The sequence below is a fragment of the Sinohyriopsis cumingii genome, chromosome 10 (assembly GCF_028554795.1).
Source record: "Sinohyriopsis cumingii isolate HCF-2022 chromosome 10, ASM2855479v2, whole genome shotgun sequence".
Taxonomy (NCBI): Eukaryota; Metazoa; Mollusca; class Bivalvia; order Unionida; family Unionidae; genus Sinohyriopsis; species Sinohyriopsis cumingii.
The window spans coordinates 65,404,134-65,426,673 of record NC_142970.1 but is presented as its reverse complement, the minus strand read 5'-3'; the positions used below and the strand labels follow the sequence as shown (position 1 = coordinate 65,426,673).

General features: G+C 35.0%; 1 protein-coding gene across 1 annotated transcript in view; it reads right to left on the bottom strand.

Annotated features, from left to right (window-relative positions):
* Positions 1-22,540, bottom strand: part of LOC149790288 (salivary peroxidase/catechol oxidase-like) — a 36,890-nt gene that overhangs the window by 13,363 nt on the left and 987 nt on the right. Inside the window, exons 2-10 of the mRNA XM_089973441.1 lie at positions 13,780-13,941; positions 12,647-12,776; positions 10,802-11,019; positions 8,398-8,580; positions 6,787-6,829; positions 6,328-6,434; positions 5,296-5,391; positions 2,160-2,252; positions 108-417 (exon numbers count right to left, since the gene is read on the bottom strand). Of these exons, the coding sequence (XP_089829567.1) occupies positions 108-417; positions 2,160-2,252; positions 5,296-5,391; positions 6,328-6,434; positions 6,787-6,829; positions 8,398-8,580; positions 10,802-11,019; positions 12,647-12,776; positions 13,780-13,936 (1,337 nt within the window). The 5' untranslated portion in view covers positions 13,937-13,941. The remainder of the gene's footprint in view (positions 1-107; positions 418-2,159; positions 2,253-5,295; positions 5,392-6,327; positions 6,435-6,786; positions 6,830-8,397; positions 8,581-10,801; positions 11,020-12,646; positions 12,777-13,779; positions 13,942-22,540) is intronic.

Here is a 22,540-nt window from a genome sequence, read left to right as displayed (position 1 = left end):
TTTTACCAGAGAATTCGGAGAAACACCAACCTTCGATTGTCTACCACCTGTATTTCCAGATACGGATATCAAACTCGGGGCTACATAGGTTCGAGACGGTGACTAACCTGTAGGCTATTCCGAATCCGTTTGCGATCGTTGCATCCCGTGTTTTGTTGTAACTGGTGCTATAACCGGTATTGAGACTTCGCAGCTTGTAGGTTGCAATGGTGTCTCGAGACAAGAATGCGCTCAGGAATCCGTTGTATATAATGTGTTGTAGTTGCGCAATGTTGATCTTTCTCGCCTCCTGGAACAGTTTGTCGACATTCCAGTCGGGATTGACCTTCTTGAGAGCGTCCACGATTCGGTTGTGTTCCAGCATGAAGAGAGTGTGATAAGAAGCGAGTGAAGGCACAACATCAACTCTTGTATCACCTGTGGAAAACAAACGCACCTTTGTAGATGTTGAGGGTTTGTGGCGTATTCCAAAACTGGATTTAGTTGAAATATACGACAGTCATCCCAAGAGAGAGAGAGAGAGAGAGAGAGAGAGAGAGAGGTGTAAACACTCATGTTATAAAATGGTTAGGCGATTCTGCTGTCGGATTTGGATCCCTACAACATTTAAGACATAAACTTAACTGACATCCTATTACAGACAAACAAGTACTAACAGCTACCTCGCGAGGCGCTTAGCATCAAGAGGTTAGTGTTACAATTGGTCGCCCTGGTGTCAGGATAATGTGACGGTGTGCGACATGATGCTACATGTCTCTGGCATGATGCCCCGGTGCTAGACATCACTATAAACAGCCACACTGCAGATATCGTAGCGATATGACTGTAAAATTGTTAAACTACGTTAAAAGGTTCAATTCACACACAGACAGACACACACAGACACGTATTCACACACACATTTTGAGTTTGAATATCTCGTACAAGCAAGGGGTTTAATCAGACTCCACGAAACGCCTAGGATTATTAATAGAGAGTCTTAACGTTTTCAGCACAAGTACCTTACCATCACCTTACATCATCTTTGTCCTTTCTGACTTCAATGTACTATAGATTTTTATCCGTATGAAGGGAACAATTTAATATCCAAACTTTTGGTTGAAAACGACGATCTCAGGTCAGATTGATACTAAGCCTCGTGTCTGGACAATCGAAATAACTATTCTACCGAAGATGTCGCTTACACCGCTCTTGTGGCCTAGTAGTTAGAGCATCTGCCTCAGAGGCGGGAGGTTCAAATGCCGGCCGAGTTATATCACAGATATAAAAATGGTACTAGCAGCTGCCTCACATGGCCCTCAGCATTTAGAGGTTAGTGTTAGGACTGGTCAAACTAGTGTCAGGATGGCGTGCCTTGGTGGGAACAAGATATCCCGTTGCTAGGCATCACTATAAACTGATACACTGCAGACATCGTGGCGATATGACTAAACGATTGTTAAATCTACGTTAAAATAAAAATTAAATCCCTCCCCCCCCACACACACATATCGCTTACTAAGTGAATACGCAACATCCTCGACCAGGTGCGAAAGTTTTGAAGCAAAGTCACGTTACTTCTGTATATTCTTGTGGAGGAGACACGTGACCTATTAACCTTTCCGGAAGAGAAACTTGACCCATTCGCCGTTGCTGACCTCTATGAACCAGTCATTCTAACCAAATTTTCACAAATTGCTCTCAATATGTTTAGAAGTCCGGTGTAAAACGTTTCTCAAAATGAGTAACCCTGGCTGTAAAGGTGGTAAGATGGAGGACAATTTTACGTTTTGATGAAGGAGTTTGGTAATTTTTCTTTCAACAGGAAAGCTGATCAGCGGGCACGAATATATAGATTGTGGGTATGTTTCGTACATACATACATACATACATACATACATACAAGTTAAAATAGCTTTTTTCGTTGCCTGATACACAGATACAATTATGAAGGTCTGTAAGGTGCAAATTAAGACGTTTTTCCAATAGCCTGATTATTAACAATAACAGATCCTCACGTTCATCCGAAACTTCTTTGATCCGCGATGTCGGGTAATTTGAGCCATGCAGATCAAATTCTTAATCATCCGAATAGGTTCATCCGTTTATCCGAACGGCTTTTATTTTCTACAAAGAGATCATGTAAATGAGACATGACAGTTAAAAAATAGCAATTATACCTGCAAGATGGCAGAATTCTCCATTGTTATTAATATCACATCCTTGGTCGGGATTTCTGGGCAAATTGTTCTCCCTGCTCTTCCTCAAGTATTCTGAAAATTCAGAAACGTTAATATATATAGAAATTTAGGTATATAATGATGCAAAATACACACATGTAAATTTAGTATATTTCAAATAAAGGTAATGGTCAATTGTTTCATATAATAAAAATGTTCAGAAATACAATTAAAAAAAACCAATAATTCTTGCCTTCTTTAAAGGAGACCAGAAACCAATGGAAATATAGAATAATAATAAAAGTACTATAGCAGAAAACCTTATTCTGAAGTATCATCTGCGACCGTAATGCCAATATTTAAATATTGGCCTATCTTCTAGGAGCTGAATTTCCGTGACCTCGTATGCAAAATTTCCGCGCCTATTCGGTTACTTTCGGGATGTGACGTCATAGTAGCGACTCCAGCAGCCCAAGTGGGTGTTGCCAGAGTAAAAGACAATACCGTTTTGCGTTACTTACGGGTGTAATAGAACATTAAGAAAAGCCTGTGGACATAAAAAAAAATTTCTTTTCCGAAAGATAAAGGCATAATGAAAGAATGGGTACATTATTACAAACGAGTTAATTTCAAAGCAACACCATACAGCACTATGTGCTCGTTACATTTCTCAAAGGAATGTTACGAGAGGGATCATGAAAAAATGGCAGCTCAAAGATACGCAAATGCTAGGCCTAGACTAAAAGTTGGCGCTGTTCCAGAAATACCTTTGGACATTTTAAATCCTGGGAAAAGTGTTAAACGTGTGAGTTACGAAAATAGGCAGAAGGACGAGTAAGTGACCACAAAATGCAACAATCAATCCACATATCTTTTATCTACACCAGCAGTGCTAAAAACAAATCTGATAGCCCGACACCCTGGGCCCCTTCTGGTTTTAGTTCCGGCCCATCCTGTATTCAAAGTGAGGTGCCCGTCAGGCTTGTCGAAACAAAAATTGTTTGCCTGAGAAAACTTTTGATCGCGCTGGTGAAATGAGTAAATGTATTTTCAAGATTTTGACATACATGCCTTAACACGGCACAATCTAAATCAAATCACCACTGTCCTAGGTGAAATTTAGATTTGATTTTAATTAAATGGAAGCTTTGCTAAAAATAAGATTCTAAACCTGTCGTGTTTCGAGAAAACACAGTTTTCAGTAATCTTATAAAAATTAAAAATTTAATTAAAAAAATGCATTGTATACATGTAGTATGCATAAACGGTAATCTGTAATAATTGGAACTGATATAAGACTATTCCTTGGGCAGTTTAAAAAGCAGCGATTAATAAAAAAGAGGTCAAAGTTTCACATTAACTGTCTGACAATAGAACGGGGGGGGGGCTATTGACCCCCCCCCTTGCCCCAATGTGCGACCGCCCATTTGACGTGCCTTTTCTCCCCGTGATACGCCTTATTATTCCCCCACGACAAGCCCCTTTTGCATATTCTGGTCAGTTCTGGCTAAATTGCAAAATAGCTAAAGTTTTGATTTAAGGACGCAAACAATAAAGCCGGTGTGACTAATGGACATAATCCTTATCCTTGCATTGATCTTGTGAAAAGGACTGCCCTTCGGACATAATTCAAAGAAACCATGTTCGACAGTGTGTGTATGTGTAAGCACCAGCAATTGATTACCAAATAAACGATGCCTATTTTGTTGTTACTTACGATGCCATGGACTTCATTTTAACAGTTCAAATCTGCAGTCACAAGTTACCGTACATGTGGCAACTGTTTTTCTCAAGTTTTATGCCCCACCTTATTTCCTTAGGTTTAAGTCTTAATGCATGTAACACTGTTTGCTGAATAAAATATTTATTCAGAATTAGTTCTTTAGAGCCACATATACTGCATGGTATATTTTGTTTTATTCCTTGTAATTTAATCATGGTAATTAAACTTTTCATATACGGTAGAGGAATGTCAGGTGTTAACTGGCCGAGTTTCTTTGGCGGAAATGGAGATGCGATTTTCTTTGCAGAGAAAATTTCAAAGTGATCATTCATTTAAGCTAATTGGTGACAATTTTATTCATTTATATTTTTTTTACGTTAGTACTGTTGTAGTTGTTTAAAAATATCTGAAATTTACTTGAATAATGTTTAATCTTCACGTTCTATTATCTGAAGAAGAAAAAAAGAAAGAAAAAAACTGTTGTATATTAATTATTTCGTCCAGTGCCGGATTTAGACGTGTGTGCGTGTGATTTGAATTTTTAACGTAGCTTTAACAATTTTTCAGTCATATCGCTACGATGTCTGCAGTCTGGCAGTTTAGACTGTGGATTGCATACGTTATATTTATAAATGGTTTGGGGTTGGGTTTTTTCTTCTGACAAATGAAAATTGACAGACATAATGTAATAATCGGGACTTCGCTGCGCAAAATTGAGGGATATTACGAGATCGGGAGGTAGATGAGGAAATACCCTCAAAATCGGGAGGTTTTATTCCCGGCTTGAGAGTTGACAGGTATGAACTGTCCCGGCTTGTGGGATTTCATTCAGGACTTTTAGTTTATTTAAGTCACCAGCCCGGGACCTATGCCTAACAAATTTCTTTTAGCACTTACCAGTACAGTACATAAACTATTATATCAGACTGCAGATTCAACTTTTGAATGTGCAACCCAAATGTGGTCTCCTCTCTGCCTTGCTCGCCAATGTTTATGTTTGTATTTGAGGACTGGCTAGTATGGCGTCACGGTACCACGTGATCTGTCGTCTCAACAAAACTCGGAAAAACTCGGCAATTTACGGAATCGTGTTATCTTCCACGCAATATAATCACTACCCGCTTACGATATTTAATTTATAAACATTGCAGTCGAATTAAAATCTGTAGATAATTACATATGTAAAAGGAAAATTTTGATTTCTAGTCTCCTTTAACTGTAAAATGAAGAAGAAAAACAAAAAACGATTTCCCAATTTAACTCGAGACTCTTGTGTGTCGCTAGATATTGTGATACTGCTATTTTGCAAATGTTTTGGAATAGGAAATCTAAAGGTCGATAGAAAACACGCCATCTGGATGAGCAATACTGTAGTGTGTTGGATTTTCCAACTAGTGAGCCACGTTTACCTACCCCGATCTCTCAATGCCTTCAAGTCATCGTCAGTCGACCCATACACATTGGAACCGTCGATGTATGAAGTTATCTGATTCTGCTGCTGACGGAATCCTGAATAATAATAATAATAATGATAGTATTAATAATAATAATAATAATAATAATAATAATAATAATAATCGTAATACTACTAATACTACTACTACTTCTTCTTCTTCTACTACTACTACTACTACTAATAATAATAATAATAGTAATAAAAACAACAATAACAACAACAGTTGCCAAGACTTAAAAGCCACAATAAAAAAGACCCAACAGATTTGGAGTTACGGTTTTTAAACAATATTGACTAATAATAATAATAACAACAACACAAACAATATTAGTAATAATTTAATAATAATGCTAACAACAATAGCAATAACAATACTAACACTTTAATAATAACAAAAAAACAGCAACAAACAAAAACATAATAATAATAATAATAATAATAATGTGTGCGCTTTTATTTCACCTGCATCAGCAGGAAAAAAAAATCCGGTAACTATGTTTGTTTTCTCACCCTTTCATTCAAGCCCTAGCTGCACTGGTCGAGTAAATCTGTATGGTAAACCTGATCGTCGTATTATTAATTCTTTACGATACAAATACATGTATGTTAATGAAACGTTTCTGTTTCGTTTTCTTTTTTGTGCGTATTAATGCAGTATATTAATTTTTCCTCCACATGACAGAAAATGCCGAAGACGTTCCGATTGCATACAATGTCCTGTAATATTTTCGCGACAGTAAATAGGTTTCTCGATATAATTCAACCACGTCTTGGTCCATTTCTCCGAAGCATGCTTTGGTCACTCCAAAGCTTATTTAGATGCATGCTGTGCACAGACTGTGATAATTATAACCGTTCACCTTTATGAAAAAAAAAACAGCCTCCAAAATCCAGTATTTATAACAGACTATACTTTGGCCTTAACAAATCAATTACAATAGAGATTCATTCAAGCTTGAAAGTGGCTTTAATTGAATTAGCCCAGGTACCTGGTATACAGCCCGGATTTGCAGCTGCCGATCTCACAACACTAAAGCATGTTCCGTCAGCAAAACGAGGGTCTCCTCGAGGGACTTTAATCGGAATGCATTCTGGCCTGGGGACATACGAAAACAAAATACAGGATGTAGAATAACTAGAAAGAATCGTTTGTAAAACGGAAACTAATTTTTAAAGTTTTTTATCTATAGAAAGACACAATTGGCATACGAAAGCATCGACTAAATGAAGAAACTGAGCATGCATGTGCGATTAGTAATTAGAAATAACTAAAACTTTATTTGCTTTGCGTCCATCATCAGTATTGTGCTATTTCTCTCTCTCTCTCTCTCTCTCTCTCTCTCTCTCTCTCTGTATATATATATATATATATATATATATATATATATATATATATATATATATATATATATATATATATATATATATAATTCAATTATGATACGTACCGGTCAATTTCTCCGCAGCAGGATACAGTCGCTCCATACTGACCTGATAAAGAAATGTTTCAACTGCAATTATTTCGAAAATGTGCAACTGAATTTGCTCGCTGACTTTGATATTGATTTGTTAATTTCACAGCATGAATTTGATGCAATTCTAGACAAGAAGGTACAGGTGTTTCAGTGATCACAAATGAGAGCTATAGGATGATCTGTAGCCAGGTGAATCATTTAACTTCGAAAAGTCGGTTGAAAAACTTTTTTTTTATTCTCCCACTTCTCTACGCTTTTGTCTTCTTCTTGAAATTTGTACATTTATTCTACTCTTTTAAATATGTGTACTGGCTTGACTATTCTACTGTTCATTTTCACTTGACTGCATTTTTTGTCCTCGAAAACTAACTAACAGATTTCAAGGTATCCATACATGTTTAATCTAGGCAAAAACTGCGTTTACTTCCTACTGTGGTCCATACGAAACAATCATTAATATGTTTATCTGTTTATACATGGATACATTGCTTAGTATTAAAGAATGTTACTTGCTTCCAACAGAAAACAACGTCAAAGCCTAAACAGAAAATGAAATGCATATTCAATTTAGCCACCGCTCTTTTGCATAAGATGGCAAAGAAAACAAGTTTTTACAGGAAATGTATAATATCTTTTTCTGACTTTGCATATGATATGCCAAGATATTACCTCAATCAACTAATATTGTTATAGTCTAAGTGCATATGAATTTATAGTTAATGTAATTGATCTCATCAAAATGCAGGTAAGTCAAGGAACGATATAAAGATCTCAGTTAAAACAATGATAGCTTTAAGACTTCTATAAACAATCGGAGTTTACATTTAAATGCGACGATTTTGAAGTAGGAAGGAACAAGGATGGGGAATAGATTAAATGTAAAAAAAATAAAATGTGTCACGCTGCTCATATCACAAGCCTTGAACGAAAATTTATCATAACGGCCTTGATTGTATACAATAATGAGGGCATTTCTTTATGTATGAGTGTTAATTACGAAAACGAAAGTTAACACAGTCTAACAATTTCACAATTTTATTTTAGTCTCAGGATGTTTGTAACACGCTGAATGCTGCATAACCTTGATGTTTACCTTCCGACTGCTGAAATAAAATGAACATTTTCTTGAAAGCAAGTGGAGCTAATGGATTTTTCTTACTTTGATAAATATACAATACCATTCCAATTAAGCAATGTTGGTGGGGTTCTTTTTATTTATAAGGTATCTTTCTATTTAAGAAAGTTTGGTGTGTTTGTTTCAAATATACGGTACCATTTTAAGTTTGATATCTTGATGTGTTTGTTTAATGCCATTTACTGGTTAAACTCTCTATAAGAGACATTTTATTTACCTTTTCACATATGATTATTCAGCATAAATCTTAATGTCTTTTGCAAAAAACTAGTATCGAATAAGGAATTAAAGCTCTGCGAGAATTTGTTTCCAATGTTTTCAATACTTTCTTTCACTGTTCGCGTGCGCGTTGTTGTTCTTGCACGGATTTGAGAATTTTACCGTTCAACTCCTTTTACATCGTTGAACCATTAACGTTTATCTAATATGGCCGAGCTAGTTTCTCGTACCTGTTTCAGTAGGTGTAAAGATGATATCATGGGCGAGAAATTGGCCCATTTGGAACGTGTGTAGAGAGACAGAAGCGTTGACAGTAATGACATTTATGTTGCTATGGACAACATTGCTGACGGTTCGAGGGTTGGGTAATGGCTGGCCACTAACTCCAGTAACACGCGGGTCTCCAACACTACCTGTGGTAATAATAATAATAATAATAATAACAGTAACTTTCAGTATCAAGATCGCTCTCGTCGATAGTAAATCTGATATAAAAAAGCAACTCCATAAAACTGCCCCATTACGGTCCAATGTTTTATATCTTTATTCTTATATATTACATGCAACCTTACGTTTCCTTATGCTAAAATAATGATCGAATCGGAATCAGTATAGTTATGACCATATATTAAATCAGCACAAGTATATTTCTAACTATTGCCTCTCATGACTTACGACAAAAATTGATTGATTGATTGATTGATTGATTATGGAATTTAAGGATACATAGCGCACCAAAAAATTGTAAGAATACAAAATAATAATAAAGACTATTTGGTATAAAGGGGCGTTAAAAATACAAAAACAACAAAAACGACGACATGGTGGAAATATATGAGGGTTCCCGATTAACGGGGATGTGCATGCTTTTATAAATTGTATAACGATAAAAACAGTTTTTAGGGTGATTAACAGTACACCTGTCTCTTGCTCGTACATATCACAAAAGGTAGAACCCACTCATACCTTGAATCCTCTGTTTGAGAGAACATTCGACACAAAAGTGGTCAGACGCCCTTTTAGACCCAAATCTTGCAGGTCGTTCATTATTCCGTAACTTCATGTTGTATCACATGATTTTCATGAATCAAATGTTCTTTTTAGATAATAGCATCGCGAATAAACGTTGTTTAGTCTAACCGGATTATCAGTAGTACTAGGGACATATCCGAAGCCACATTGGAAAGGACATATTAAATTATTAGTTTCCAAATCCCAAATAAGCCTTGCATTAATCAATCGTTCCATTGTTTTACACACACAGCTCGTCAAAACAACGAGGCGGTTGTTGATAGTATTTTTGCACCTCCTTATGGGAACATATATTACTGTAGCTTCTTTTAACACTTTTGGCATGTTACCAGGGGTCCACAAATCATTGAAAATTAGCAAAAATGGTGTCAATGATGGTTCTCGTAAGTGTTTCAAAAACTGCTAATATATTTAGTCTAGTCTGGCCTACTGGATGTATCATGGGCGTTGTTCAAAGGTTCATTTTTATACTTATTTTTTATGCCTTATAAACGCATCTTCTCCTTTTGTCTTTTCAGCCTTCGAAAACCTGCTTAATAATTGGACGATGATGTACTTTTAGAAAAGCTCTCAGCAATTACATTTGCCATGTATTCCTTGGAAGTTAAGCTTTTATTGTTTAAGTTTAGATGTTGGAAAGAGTTGTTCTTTCCCGTATCATTTATTTTGCGGGTCATGTTTCAAACTTCCTTTATAAAGGAAAGAGAGCTTAAAGTAGAAACGTATTTTTGTTTCTTCAATTATGCTCTTTTACATTCTATAATCGTGCGGCGATCGTTAGTCTCGAATATGCGGAACCGACTTAAAGTTTCGAGCGTCGGACGATTGTCAATTTTTTCGATGCTTAAGAACGGTTTCTTTATGCAATCTTGAGCAAAATAGATGTAAAATGTTGAATAGGATCACTGATGTTTAAAAACGCAAATCGGTTAAGTATAATACTATAAAGTGTTTTAAACTTAGCCCACTCGACCTTCCTTATTATCCACTATGGAACTGGCTCCACGGTGGTAGAGCTATTACACTTTAAGGAGAATGGAAAATGGTCACTGCTATAAAAGTCATCTGCTATCTTCCAATCATACTTCTGACACTTTAAGCATCGAAGTAGATTAAGAATGCATATTTCAACCATAACTTGAGAAAGTAACACTTGTACTACCTTAGTGTTGGTGTGTTGAACGTAAGGATGATGTTGTTCGTGTCCTGCAAGTTTGATACGAATTCTACGTATTGCAGTGACACCGCGGTTCCTCATCTCTTCGAGATTTAAGCTTCTTTGATCCATGCCAAATCGCAATAACTAATCACTTCTTTGGACGAGTTAAGAAATGAGTGGCCGAAATAAGTCACTGGAATATTGAAAAAGCCTCCGTTTTCTGCATATTTTCACATTGTTCCCCGCTCACACCTCACAAGCAAACAACCAATTTTAATTTCGTGACGTTTTTTGGTGTACCAACTAGACCAAGCATAGTCTTTTCGTATATGCATGGTGATACTGTAGCAAGAGGTTTTGACGAGTTATTGGACTGGATTTTACGAGTTTTTCTGCACTAAGAAAAGGTTTCTTTTTTATTAATCTACCTTTATAGTACTTACCACTTTCGTAGACAGGGCCAAGATCCCTTCTTTGGGCTACGTTGCTTTTTCCCCATTCCGGATTATCAAGGTTGTTACAGGATCCATCTACCGTTCTGTACGGGCTTAAGGGGTCACATTTGTATACAGTGGGGATTTCACACACTCCCATAAACATGAGAGCCTCTTGAACGGCAACTGCTGTGGAGTCACTTGTCACATTATCAATAGTGAAGCCCCTGAACAAATACAAGAATGAATGAATGAATGAATGAATGAATGAATGAATGAATGAATGAATGAATGAATGAATGAGTGAGTGAAATCAGCATGCCACAAAGAAGGCAATCGAATAATAAAGAAAGGTTTCGTGATTTTGGATTTTTAATGTAGCCATAATAAATTTAATCATATCGCTACGAAGTTTGCAGTGTGGCAGTTAATTGTAATGTCTAGCATTAGGACATCATGCTGCAGACATATAACATCATGTCCCACTAAGTGACATTAACCTAACACCGGACATACCAATCCTAAAGCCGTCCGCTTAATGCTGAGCGCCAAGCTTCTAGTGCCATTATTATAATTCTTTGCTATGACTAGGGTTGGGTTCGAACCCGTCACCTCCCGCATCCGAGGCGGAAACTCTTACCACTTAGGCCACCGAAACGGTCATGAAAGAACGGAACAAGTAGAGAAGAAAAGAGGAAATGAATGAAGAATGGAAAAGAGAGGATGATGGAGGGGAAAATGCTTAGAAAATAAGGGCTGCAAATAAAGACACCAAACGCATTAATTAACCAATTACAATATATTCATTAACTTATCCAAGAGTATGAGAGATAATCCGAAAATGATTAATCACTAGTATTAACCCAGAACTTTTTGTACCGATAACCACTCGTGTACTGATAAATCTATAGATCTATACATCGATTTTCATGCCACAGAGATGAGTATAAATCTGCCCGGCAAACCGTTCAAGAATTTAATTTATCATACTTTGTTAAATTCTTTTAACAGATGGAGTTAACAAAGATAAGCATACATACATACATACATACATGCATACATACATACATACATACATAGATACATACATACATACATACATACACATACATGCATACATACATACTCCATACATACATACATACATACATACATACATACATACATACATACATACATACATACATACGTACGTACGTACGTACGTACATGCATACATACATACATACATACATACATACATACATACATACATACATACATACAAACACACACATACATGCATACATACATACTCCATACATACATACATACATACCTACATACATACATACGTACGTACGTACGTACGTACGTACATACATACATACATACATACATACATACATACATACATGTATGCATACATGCATAGGAAATTGTTTGTTATCTGAACATTATGAGTAGATACAGTATTGACCAGACAGATAGTTAGCTAACGTGGAATAACATCAATTATACAGTGGAAAGTTAAACGTTGGCTGTCGGATGATTATCCAAGCTTCCTTGGTACTTTATTATCATCATTACCATTATGAAATTCAGAGATTATAATTAAAGACATAATTTTATTTAAATAGGTAATTCGGCTGAGAACGTTTGTTAATTTACTGACTAGATTTGCGTCACGGCAATCCATTCAGGGGTACTGTAAAGTCTTTACAAACATTGCTTGTTTATGATTCTTCCACTGTACTTTAAACTGTTTAGTTCCAAAATAACATCATATAGACCATGACAGATAAAGTATATCCACTCAAAATCGATTATAATTAATTCAGCATCCCACATTTAGATGATTATCATAAAGCTTACTTGTGCAACAAATGTTGCGTAATATCTAAGACTTGGTTTGCAATACGACTTATATCACTAGATTTCTGTCGGCGGCCATGAAACTGTTGTAGCTGATCCTGAGGTCTACCACCGGTAAGTCTGTCAGTGCCTGAAATAAATAAATAAATAAATAGGGAAAGAAAGGAAAAACTTAACAGCAACATATGGTCGATAACGCCGCATTGCGTATCCACTTTATTCACGTCATGCTATGACACACATAGATATATATATATATATATATATATATATATATATATATATATATATATATATATATATATATATATATATATATATATCCCTGCACATTTACTTAAATATTTACCGAATTTACATGGCTGGTGCGGAAGTGACATTTTGTAGATCTTGGTCAAAATATGTAGGCAAAGTGGTTCTAAATTGTTCTTCTGAGAACACAAAAAGTTAATTTATGTTGCCAAAGACGTATATCATGCACTTGTTTTTCATTCGAATGACAATACTACATAAATACATTTGCATAATAAAGGTTATAAAAGGCAAATCTATGAAGGTAGAACCGGGGAAAGAATGCTCACTGTGTTCATTTACATACCCTGTAATATAGAAAAATTTATTTCCCTAATTCTCAGATTTTCCCATGTGTTTTCTTCCAGATGTTGGAAACCAGTCTGATTATCCAGATCGTATCTCTTCATTATTAAATTTTTAAACGACGCCACTAATTGCTCAGAATGTTTGACCAGAAATCGAAGTATTTTCTAGTTCTTTTAATGTTGCTTTTAATTTGACGCAAATAATGTTTATCAAAGATGACAAAACAAGATATTCAATCAAAGATGACAAAACAAGATACATCAAGCGATAGATTTCAATTTTGTTTTGTTGCTCTGACGTAGTTTTGTATGAATGCTCTTGTGAAGACAAGGCATAACAAATCATTTGACTTCAACATTCGTTCAACAATAACTAACTAACTAAAAAAATAACTAACTAAATGAATAAAAATAAACAAATAAATAAACCGGTAGCTGAAGTGGGGTTTAGAGAGAACCATAACACCAGATTGCATGCGAGTTTTAATAGAAAGATCCAGGTAGTTGGATGCTATAGATAAAATTCTTGATTACCATCTTCAAAGCGTTGACGATCCCTATCTCGTTTCACACCTAGTTTGACACCGGCTACATGTACTGCATCCGCAATATCACTTGAAGAGATCTGAGACTGTGCAAAACATATTACCGACCCCACCAGCAACAGGCACTCCAGATATAACGAGGTCATCTTCACTAATGATAATAATAATAATAATAATAATGCTAATAATAATAATAATAATAATAATAAAGGATCAGTTGTACAAGCTTAAAACATTTTATTATTGTACAATTCATGTTTTCGGGTTCGGGGGACACATGTAGTCACCTTGTCAATGAATACAGCAAGCGAGTCCATGGTGATCACGCCAATAAAATAGCTCTAGCCGTACACTGACAACTGTCTCGAATAGAGCCTACACAAGTGGTAATGTTGCAATGCAGATAACATGGTTGAAGATAACAATGTCCAGGTCGACCACTGAACACTCGCAGTGGATAAAAAAAAGTAATAAAGTTCAACGATCTGGCACATAGAAATGAACTTTTTGATAGTTTCAATAAATACAACTACTGGTGTATATAGCTGTAAATATATTTGTATAGCAAAGCTTTTACAAATAGCCATCACTGCCCTTCTTTTAGTACATTTATTATTATGACTATGACATGGTCAGTAAGTCATTATAGCAATTTATATGGTAAAATCTACAATACGGCGGGTCAATATGCTGTATTTGCTCTCTTTTAACATAAATGGAAAGATTTATTGTTATTATTCTTTTGATTTTAACGTCATTTATCTGCGCAAGATAGGATATACGTAACGGATCCTATAACTGATCGAAGAAGTACCCTGAAAAAAATCCTGTAAGTACCACTGACCTATGGGAAGCTTCTGGTAAGATTTCTTACATCCCTACGTTGGCCGAATCCGAGACTCGAACCCAAGCGAACTGCGGTTAGATGGCAGTGATCGGTAAAGGCGTGCGCTTTAGTCCACTTAAACATCGTGGGCCCCAAAAAGATTTGTACAAATAGTTTAGATATCACTATAAGTACGCATTCAACAAGCAGACAGACTAGTTTCCTGTAAGATTATGACATAGGTGTGAAAATATTAAATCGGCTGCCATCCCAAGTAATACTGTCCGTGGGTTGAGGTAGATATTTAGACATATGATCCAACAGTTGTCTTTCAGTCAATAAAAGGCGAAGGCAACTTTGGGTCCAGTCCTTTGTTGTTGTTGTTGTTGTTGTTGAGTTTAATTATAGTGGCGTGCGTACAGATGTGCATGTGACACTTTTTTCTGACTGCACAGCAGCCTGCTAATTGTTCATGGGGGAAAGAATGGTGCCACATCCCTCAGGCTTTTATGAGTTCAAAGAACCCTGATAGTTTGGCCGTCAAGCTTGGGACAATTTTTGTCCCAAACGTCTTTAAATACGGATGTAATTTATATTCTGTAAATGCCTGCCAATGCTTGTGGATTAGTCCATGAGACACGTTCGGTTTTCTTAGGCAAACTATGGATTTTTATTGACATCCACCTGATAAATCGAAAAGATCGGTCACGATACCCTCAGTGCCAACGCATTCTAACACAAGGCGATATAGGACTGCAGATTTCTCGTGAATGTGATACGATAGACATGACAACAAAAATTAAGGGTAGCCCCTTTCTTTCTTGACCACAATTAAAGTGGTTACTCAGAAAAATGTATGACCAATAATGTCAATCATGTGATGATGTTAAGCACGTACAAGTACGTTCAGCCTTGTTCAAAATACTGATAAACTTGGGCACACCAAACTAAATCATATTGACCAGATTTCTTGGATTCACCTCATTGTTTTCACGATAACACTCCTCGGCGGTCAGATGTTGCAAAGTTAGTAGGAATGTCTATCTTGGATATGTTACATATTGCTTCCTACGACACGATTTCTTGCGGCTTGAAAATAGCTGGATCGGAGGATTAAACGCCTAATGCGTACGCAGACAGATTTATTGAATGTATGGCAGGAGTGATCTGACATGATCATTGGTCTGATGTGTTGTTTGTAGCGTTCAACCTCTGGAAATTCAAATTGCGTCTGTTCTTATGTCTTTACGTATTGATAGCCAACATAACACTCTTATATTGATTTATCCTACCTGATCACGAAGACTTTCCTCCCTTTGAAATCTCATACTTCATGTTTCATGCAAACAGTTACTCGTATATCACCGGCGACTACTTAACGTCTTAGTTACCTTCCTGTCTGTTCAAGGTGGCATTGCGCATGGCGTTTTCTTCTCTGTCTTAATTCGTTTCTGGAAAGTGTGTGTTTTTTTATCTTGTATTTTCGTTTTTATTTTAAAGTTATAAATAAATTGATTTACTTCAATATCTATTTATACTCCTTGCTCACATAATTGTTAACAGAGCTACTAATGTATGTTGATTGGCTGTGGGGTTTTGTTTGTTGTCAGTATGAATAATCTGCCTTTTATTGTAAAAAAGCAAAATTTTCAGTGGACATTTACCGTATCAAAACTATGACGCTTCGTTTCAAAACTTGGAAGAAACAAGTAAACGATCCCTAAGAGTAGTATTCTTACGCAGCCCCACCCCCCATATATATATGTGTGTGTGTGTGTGTGTGTGTGTGTGTGTGTGATCTTGCTATGATATACGTTGTGAGTTGCTTAGATGTAAGTGTAAGTGTTGGTGAGAAACTAAAACATTAAATCCAAGTTTGCACTGTGGAATCAGTTCTTCAATGTTAACATCAACGTCTTGGTCAAGTGCCATTGATCGATGACACAATACAGTCCTTTTGATAGATCAATTTTCATCTAAAAGTTATGCAAAAAGGAAGCGTGTGTTAATAAATAAAATGCCATATGTTGTTCTTGCTTTCACAAGGCATGTAACAAACCTGTAACATGCTACAACAGTATTGTTTAGCTCGTGTTTGTAACAGTCTGTGATACCCAAATGTATTTAATACTCATTTATTTAAATAAGATTTTTTATTTATTATTCGATTTCTATTGTTTTCAAATAAATGTATTTTTTTTAAAAAAAACATAATGACTGTCTGGTAAGTCTTTTAAATATTGACAAGTGCTTCTTTGGAATAAATTTTGAAAATACATCTGCCATAAAGGTGTGTGATATCGCTTTCTGTTCCCATGATTGGCGACTTGTTTGGGTCGAGGATTTATCACAGATTTGTTGAATAGCTGAGGGAAAGTTACAGTGAAACTACGCCCATCATTGGAAACGAAATTATGTCCGAAAAACGATACATTTTGCTCCAAAATAGAGATAATATTGTAATGTCCGGCTCAGTAGATATTTAAAGGCAAATATATAATATATTGTGTATTACATACACCTCCTTTAAAGATAATTTTACAGAAGTTTTGTTCGACAACTTATTCGTTATTGCCTCTGCTTAGATTACATGATCTTGTAGTCAATGTATAGTTTTGCTTTCTTATTTTCTGTCTCCACTCTTACCTTTCAATTTTCTTTAACCACGTTTGTGTTAATGATAGTTCTATTCAAAAGAACCGATTCTACTTAGCTTGTAAACTGCTATCTATATGACGAAATCTTAAAATATATGTAGAAGCACAATACATGTCCCGATACACCTGATGAAAAGTTCATTAATATACCAAGTGTAAATAAATGCTATTGGAATGATCAGCAGACAGTAATATGTCATCAGTGTATGCATTGTTATTTTAAGTATGTAAGGTTTCCGTCAGCAATATTGGCGCAAAACGCATACCAAATTCGACCGAATGACGAACTTGAAATACAGCAATGCTTAAATTTGATAAGTGGCAAATGTCACCAAAACATTTTGTTCAAAATATTACTAATTTTGGACGCACGGCACACAACCCATGTGTTTTCACATGTTGGCTTTTTATGGGCTTAGCTTTGAAAAGATGTAATGTTAATGCATCGGGCTACTGAAATTTAATATAATTCCTTTGGACTTTTGCTGTCAGCATTTCAGCTGAGGAACTAGGTCAGCTTTAGAGCTGGTTTTACAAACTCCAAGTTCAATGCCCCTAATTGACAGGAGAAATTAAGCAAACTAAACCGTTCTTGTAAACACATTAGTAAAAGTTCAATATTTTATATAAAAAAGCTATTATGTTGAAGATGAACGACAATGAATATGATGTATTGTAAACGAATATAAAAACAAACTATAGACGTTGGAATTTCTTGAGAGCGGGATCTTGACACGATGGATAGCAGACGATAAAGTAGGCGTGGAACACCTTGCACAATTAAAAACTTGAATTAAGATGCAGTAATATTCTATCAAAACAGCTCTATATTTTAAATATTGTATTTATTTGTTTGATTCTTAAAGACAAATAATAATTTTATTTTTCTGGGTTACAAGCTCTAGAAATGCATGGAGCTGGTCTTCCTGATGACATTTAGAAATCACATTTTCATATGCATTTATAATATAAATGGAGATATTTTTGTACACTGTGACTATCACGTTCCTTAATTAAAGGACGATATTTCTTCATAAAAGTAAAAGCTGAATTTTCAACCAAAAGTAAAAATGATATAAGAAATGAATTGTGCACAATTAACTGATGGGTAGATAAGCATATATATATATATATATATATATATATATATATATATATATATATATATATATATATATATATATATATATATAGATAGATAGATAGATAGATAGATAGATAGATAGATAGATAGATAGATATTCAAACCATCACATAAAGGTTAGAGCCTTGGAGGTGTTAAACAATATTAATCATTATTCAGGTTGCTGTTTATAGAGAAAAAAAGACGATACTGGAAATAGAGCCATTCATATCTCAAAATTTACACGTAGTAATATATTTGGACATAGTAGAGAGAGTATAAGCTTATATGCGGGGAAATAAAATATGATACAAGGCATTTAGTAGTGATAATACAAGTATCGGGGTCGATTTTCAGTTTAGTTATAAATCCTGACAACGATGCTTATATGCATGCAGTTTGGTATAGACCAGGACTAAGAGAATCAGTTATGTGTGCACAATATAAATCAACCAATTACTTAATGTTAGTAATTAAGACATATATGGATGAAATTAACCCATTTAAGCATTATAGACTTACCTTTTTCCTTATATTTGAAAATCATTTTGCAGTGGTAACAAATGCTTCATATAAAACTGACGACACCCTAATATCGACTCTCTTAACTTTCGTAATAACCAAACCGTTTGGTACTTGGTTTGGTACATCTTCACTAAAGGAAGAACTCTGCTGTTTTAGACAGCATCCGCCCTTGCAGATCTCTATGTATTTGCCCTGAACACACGTCAAACATTTAAAATATACCCAGTTCTAAAACGGGTCTTTCTAACAATGATCGATTATTTTAGAGACATCAATACTTGGAATCGTGGATTAAAGGAACCAGGTTATATGTATGTATGTATGTATGTATGTATGTATGTATGTATGTATGTATGTGTGTGTGTGTGTGTGTGTCTGTGTGTGTGTGTCCATTTATTTATTCATTTTGTCATTGAAGTAATAGTTACATAGATGCAGACATTTATTGAACTATGCAATCCTTCATATTTTAAGAAGAATTATGCACATACGTTTAAATAATCGCAACTATTTTATCATACAGGGTGACTTCACATGAAATATTATTGTGAACATATGTGAAAATACTAAATCAGCAAACTAACATTATCCGAAGAAAGGAAAAGCAAGGAGGATGGGATGGTTGGGTCTGATAAATATTTATTCGAGGAATTGCGACCTTAGAAAATTTCCCAAGCCGAGTTCGTTTCGTGTCAACACAAGGAAGCATTACGCGTAACAGTTTCCTTTCTGCCACGACTCATTATTGTGGACTATATTTTCAAATTAGAAATGGATCGATAAATTTCAATCCTTGTCTTTTATTAACCTGCTAAAACACATGCTAAAAAAACTAAAGATGCATGACATTTTCTCACATCTAACAGCATATGTGCTGAAATGAATAGTGACATCAAACAAACGCCAAAGATTGATGACGGAACAAAACCATCATAAATATGAATATTTATGTAAACATTATGCAAACGAAGCATGTGTGAATCAATAAGATACAACGTGTTACGCATTCATTCAAAAGACCTGTAACAGACTTGAGACATGTGTCAACAGGTTGACATTATTGTTTAGATCGTGTTTGCGAACAGGTTGTCATTATTGTTTCGATCGCGTTGTGAAAAGTTATGTATCGATCGTTTATTTCCATAAGTTTTTGTTGTTCATTATTTGATTTTATGATTATATTTTATTTAATTAAAGTCTGTTGAAGCCCTAGGGAACATATGGCAAGCATTTTGGCACATACCTCGTTTGCATAATTTTTAGATAAGCATTCATATTTCCTAACATTCATATTTCATAGCTTTCTGTTTGGGGCAAGTTGTTTTAGTCGAGATTTTCCACCAGATGTTGTGACTGACTGCTCAGGAGTTACATTAAAACATACCGAGCGTGTTGCCTGACAAATACTAATACTTTAATTCGACACGAAAGTTATGTACTAAAGAACGATACATAAATGAATTTCCTAATTACATATTAAAGTACAAGGTATTGTGACAATTTAAAAAAGACGACAAAATCAGCTGCAAAATCTATCCGCTCATATGAAATGACGCTTTTCAGCTTCGTCGTGTAATTATTAATTGCTAATTATTCTTAACGGTTTCAGCATATGAGGCGATTGAAACTACATATTTGTGTCCTGAAATATGGAAGCGGTTTGTGGGGGAATCTTTGTTTTAGCATCTTTTCACACATTATTCAATATATCCCTGCTTCTGTTGCTAAAATTGAAATCTTGACCGAAGTATTGAGCTCTAGCTTTTCTCGTTTGGTTATTTCTGTTTTGTGCGCTTTATAATAAAAGGGAAAAAAACTCTTATCTATATGTTTAGACGATTTTTTCCCCCCGAATCATCGCGATTTAAGACAACCGTAAATATAGTTTACGAATATAGGAATTAGTTTGAAGAGAAATGTTGGCTAAGTCTTTGTTGGAATGGGGAAGGCGCAATGACTGATAGAAGACATGCAAATGTTTACCTTTAACTTTGAAATTCAGAATGAATCGTTGCTGCTGTAGATGATCTATACAATACAAGCAATCACATTTAATGCAATGTAAATACCATTGTTATTACAGAGTAGATATCTGTTATTGTAACAAACGGTGTAACCTCAAAAGCCTTGTGCGACGTTTTGGTATTATGTCATCCGTTTCAAGGTATGGTGCCATATTGCTGAACAATTATTTTCAGGTTGATGTTTATGGAGCAAAATATAACAACTCGGGCCCAAAGATGAACACATAATAATAAATATGGATTCGGTAGAGAAAGTCGAGGTCTATGTGCGCAGTAAATAAAATACATTGAATAATACAATTGTAGGGTGATTTTCATTTAGTTATATGTACTGATTTTGATTCATATAATTAGATAACTACATATAATTCATGAGCAAGATAGGCAATTCTCTGTACAAAACATAAATCGATTGATATCCTGAGGAACCTTAATAATGGTAATTGAAGATGAACACGGGAGAAACCAGCTAAATTATACAAGAAAGGCTTAATTTGTTACTTAATTAGAACGTCATTTTACAGTTGTAACTAAAGCAGGATATAGAACTAGCGACTACCTGATATGAACACCCTTAACATTCCCAACAAAGATAGTAACGAAACATCTTGAATCTTGAATACTTCTCTATTGATGATTGAACTCTGCCGTTTGAGACACACTTCGTCATTGCAAACTCGACACATTTGTCATGGATAGGCTTCAGATATTTCAAATATACATAGCCCGGAAATAAGCTTTTATAAGTATGTCCTATTATCTTGAATACTTAATGTGTCGAAATAAAAGGTAAAACTGTTTCCCAATCAACGAATACGAAGACAGAAGATCAGTTGGAAAAAGGATAGTTTCTTCACGATCATAATCTTCAGGTAATGGCATTCGGAAATAAAATGAGCAACTAATGGATATTGATGGAAACGAACGAATGGAAGGTGTTACACTTACTGTCCACGTGAAAAATAAAATGGTGGTCAAGAAAGACTATCATCAACATGGAAACGAGTCATGATCTCGGCAGGAAAATATCTGATTCATTAATTCTCTATGGGAGTCTGAAAAGCATTTTGGAGGTATATATTTTTATTTTAAGAATTTATTCTAATCTAAACATGATGATACAGTTAGTCGTGATCCTGTTTTGCATGAGACATAGAGTTTTAGATTCATCAGAGCGGCCTGTTTCATCATTAAAAGGCACCCAAGAATGAGGAAATATGGAAAATAATAAAGGGACAGGATTTGATGAAAATTTACTTTTGAAGTTTTTAAAATTTGTTGGAAAGATCTTGGTAATGTTTTTTAACCAATATATCTCTTGCTGATTTGGCTTATTTTCATTAACTAAAATAAAAATAATTTTACTTCTGTGCTTTAAGGGACCCATCATTCAATATGTTGTTGTTTTGTTTTTAAAAATACCTACTATTATCTCATTTAAATGTATCTTAGAAGGCTATAGTTTATTGTATTGAGAAATGAATTAAAAAAAGTGTGCTTGATATAATACATACAGATCAAAACATGTTTTATTAAAGAGACGTATACTATACCCGTAGCCCATGAGAACCATGTTGTATGAATGTGGTTTAATA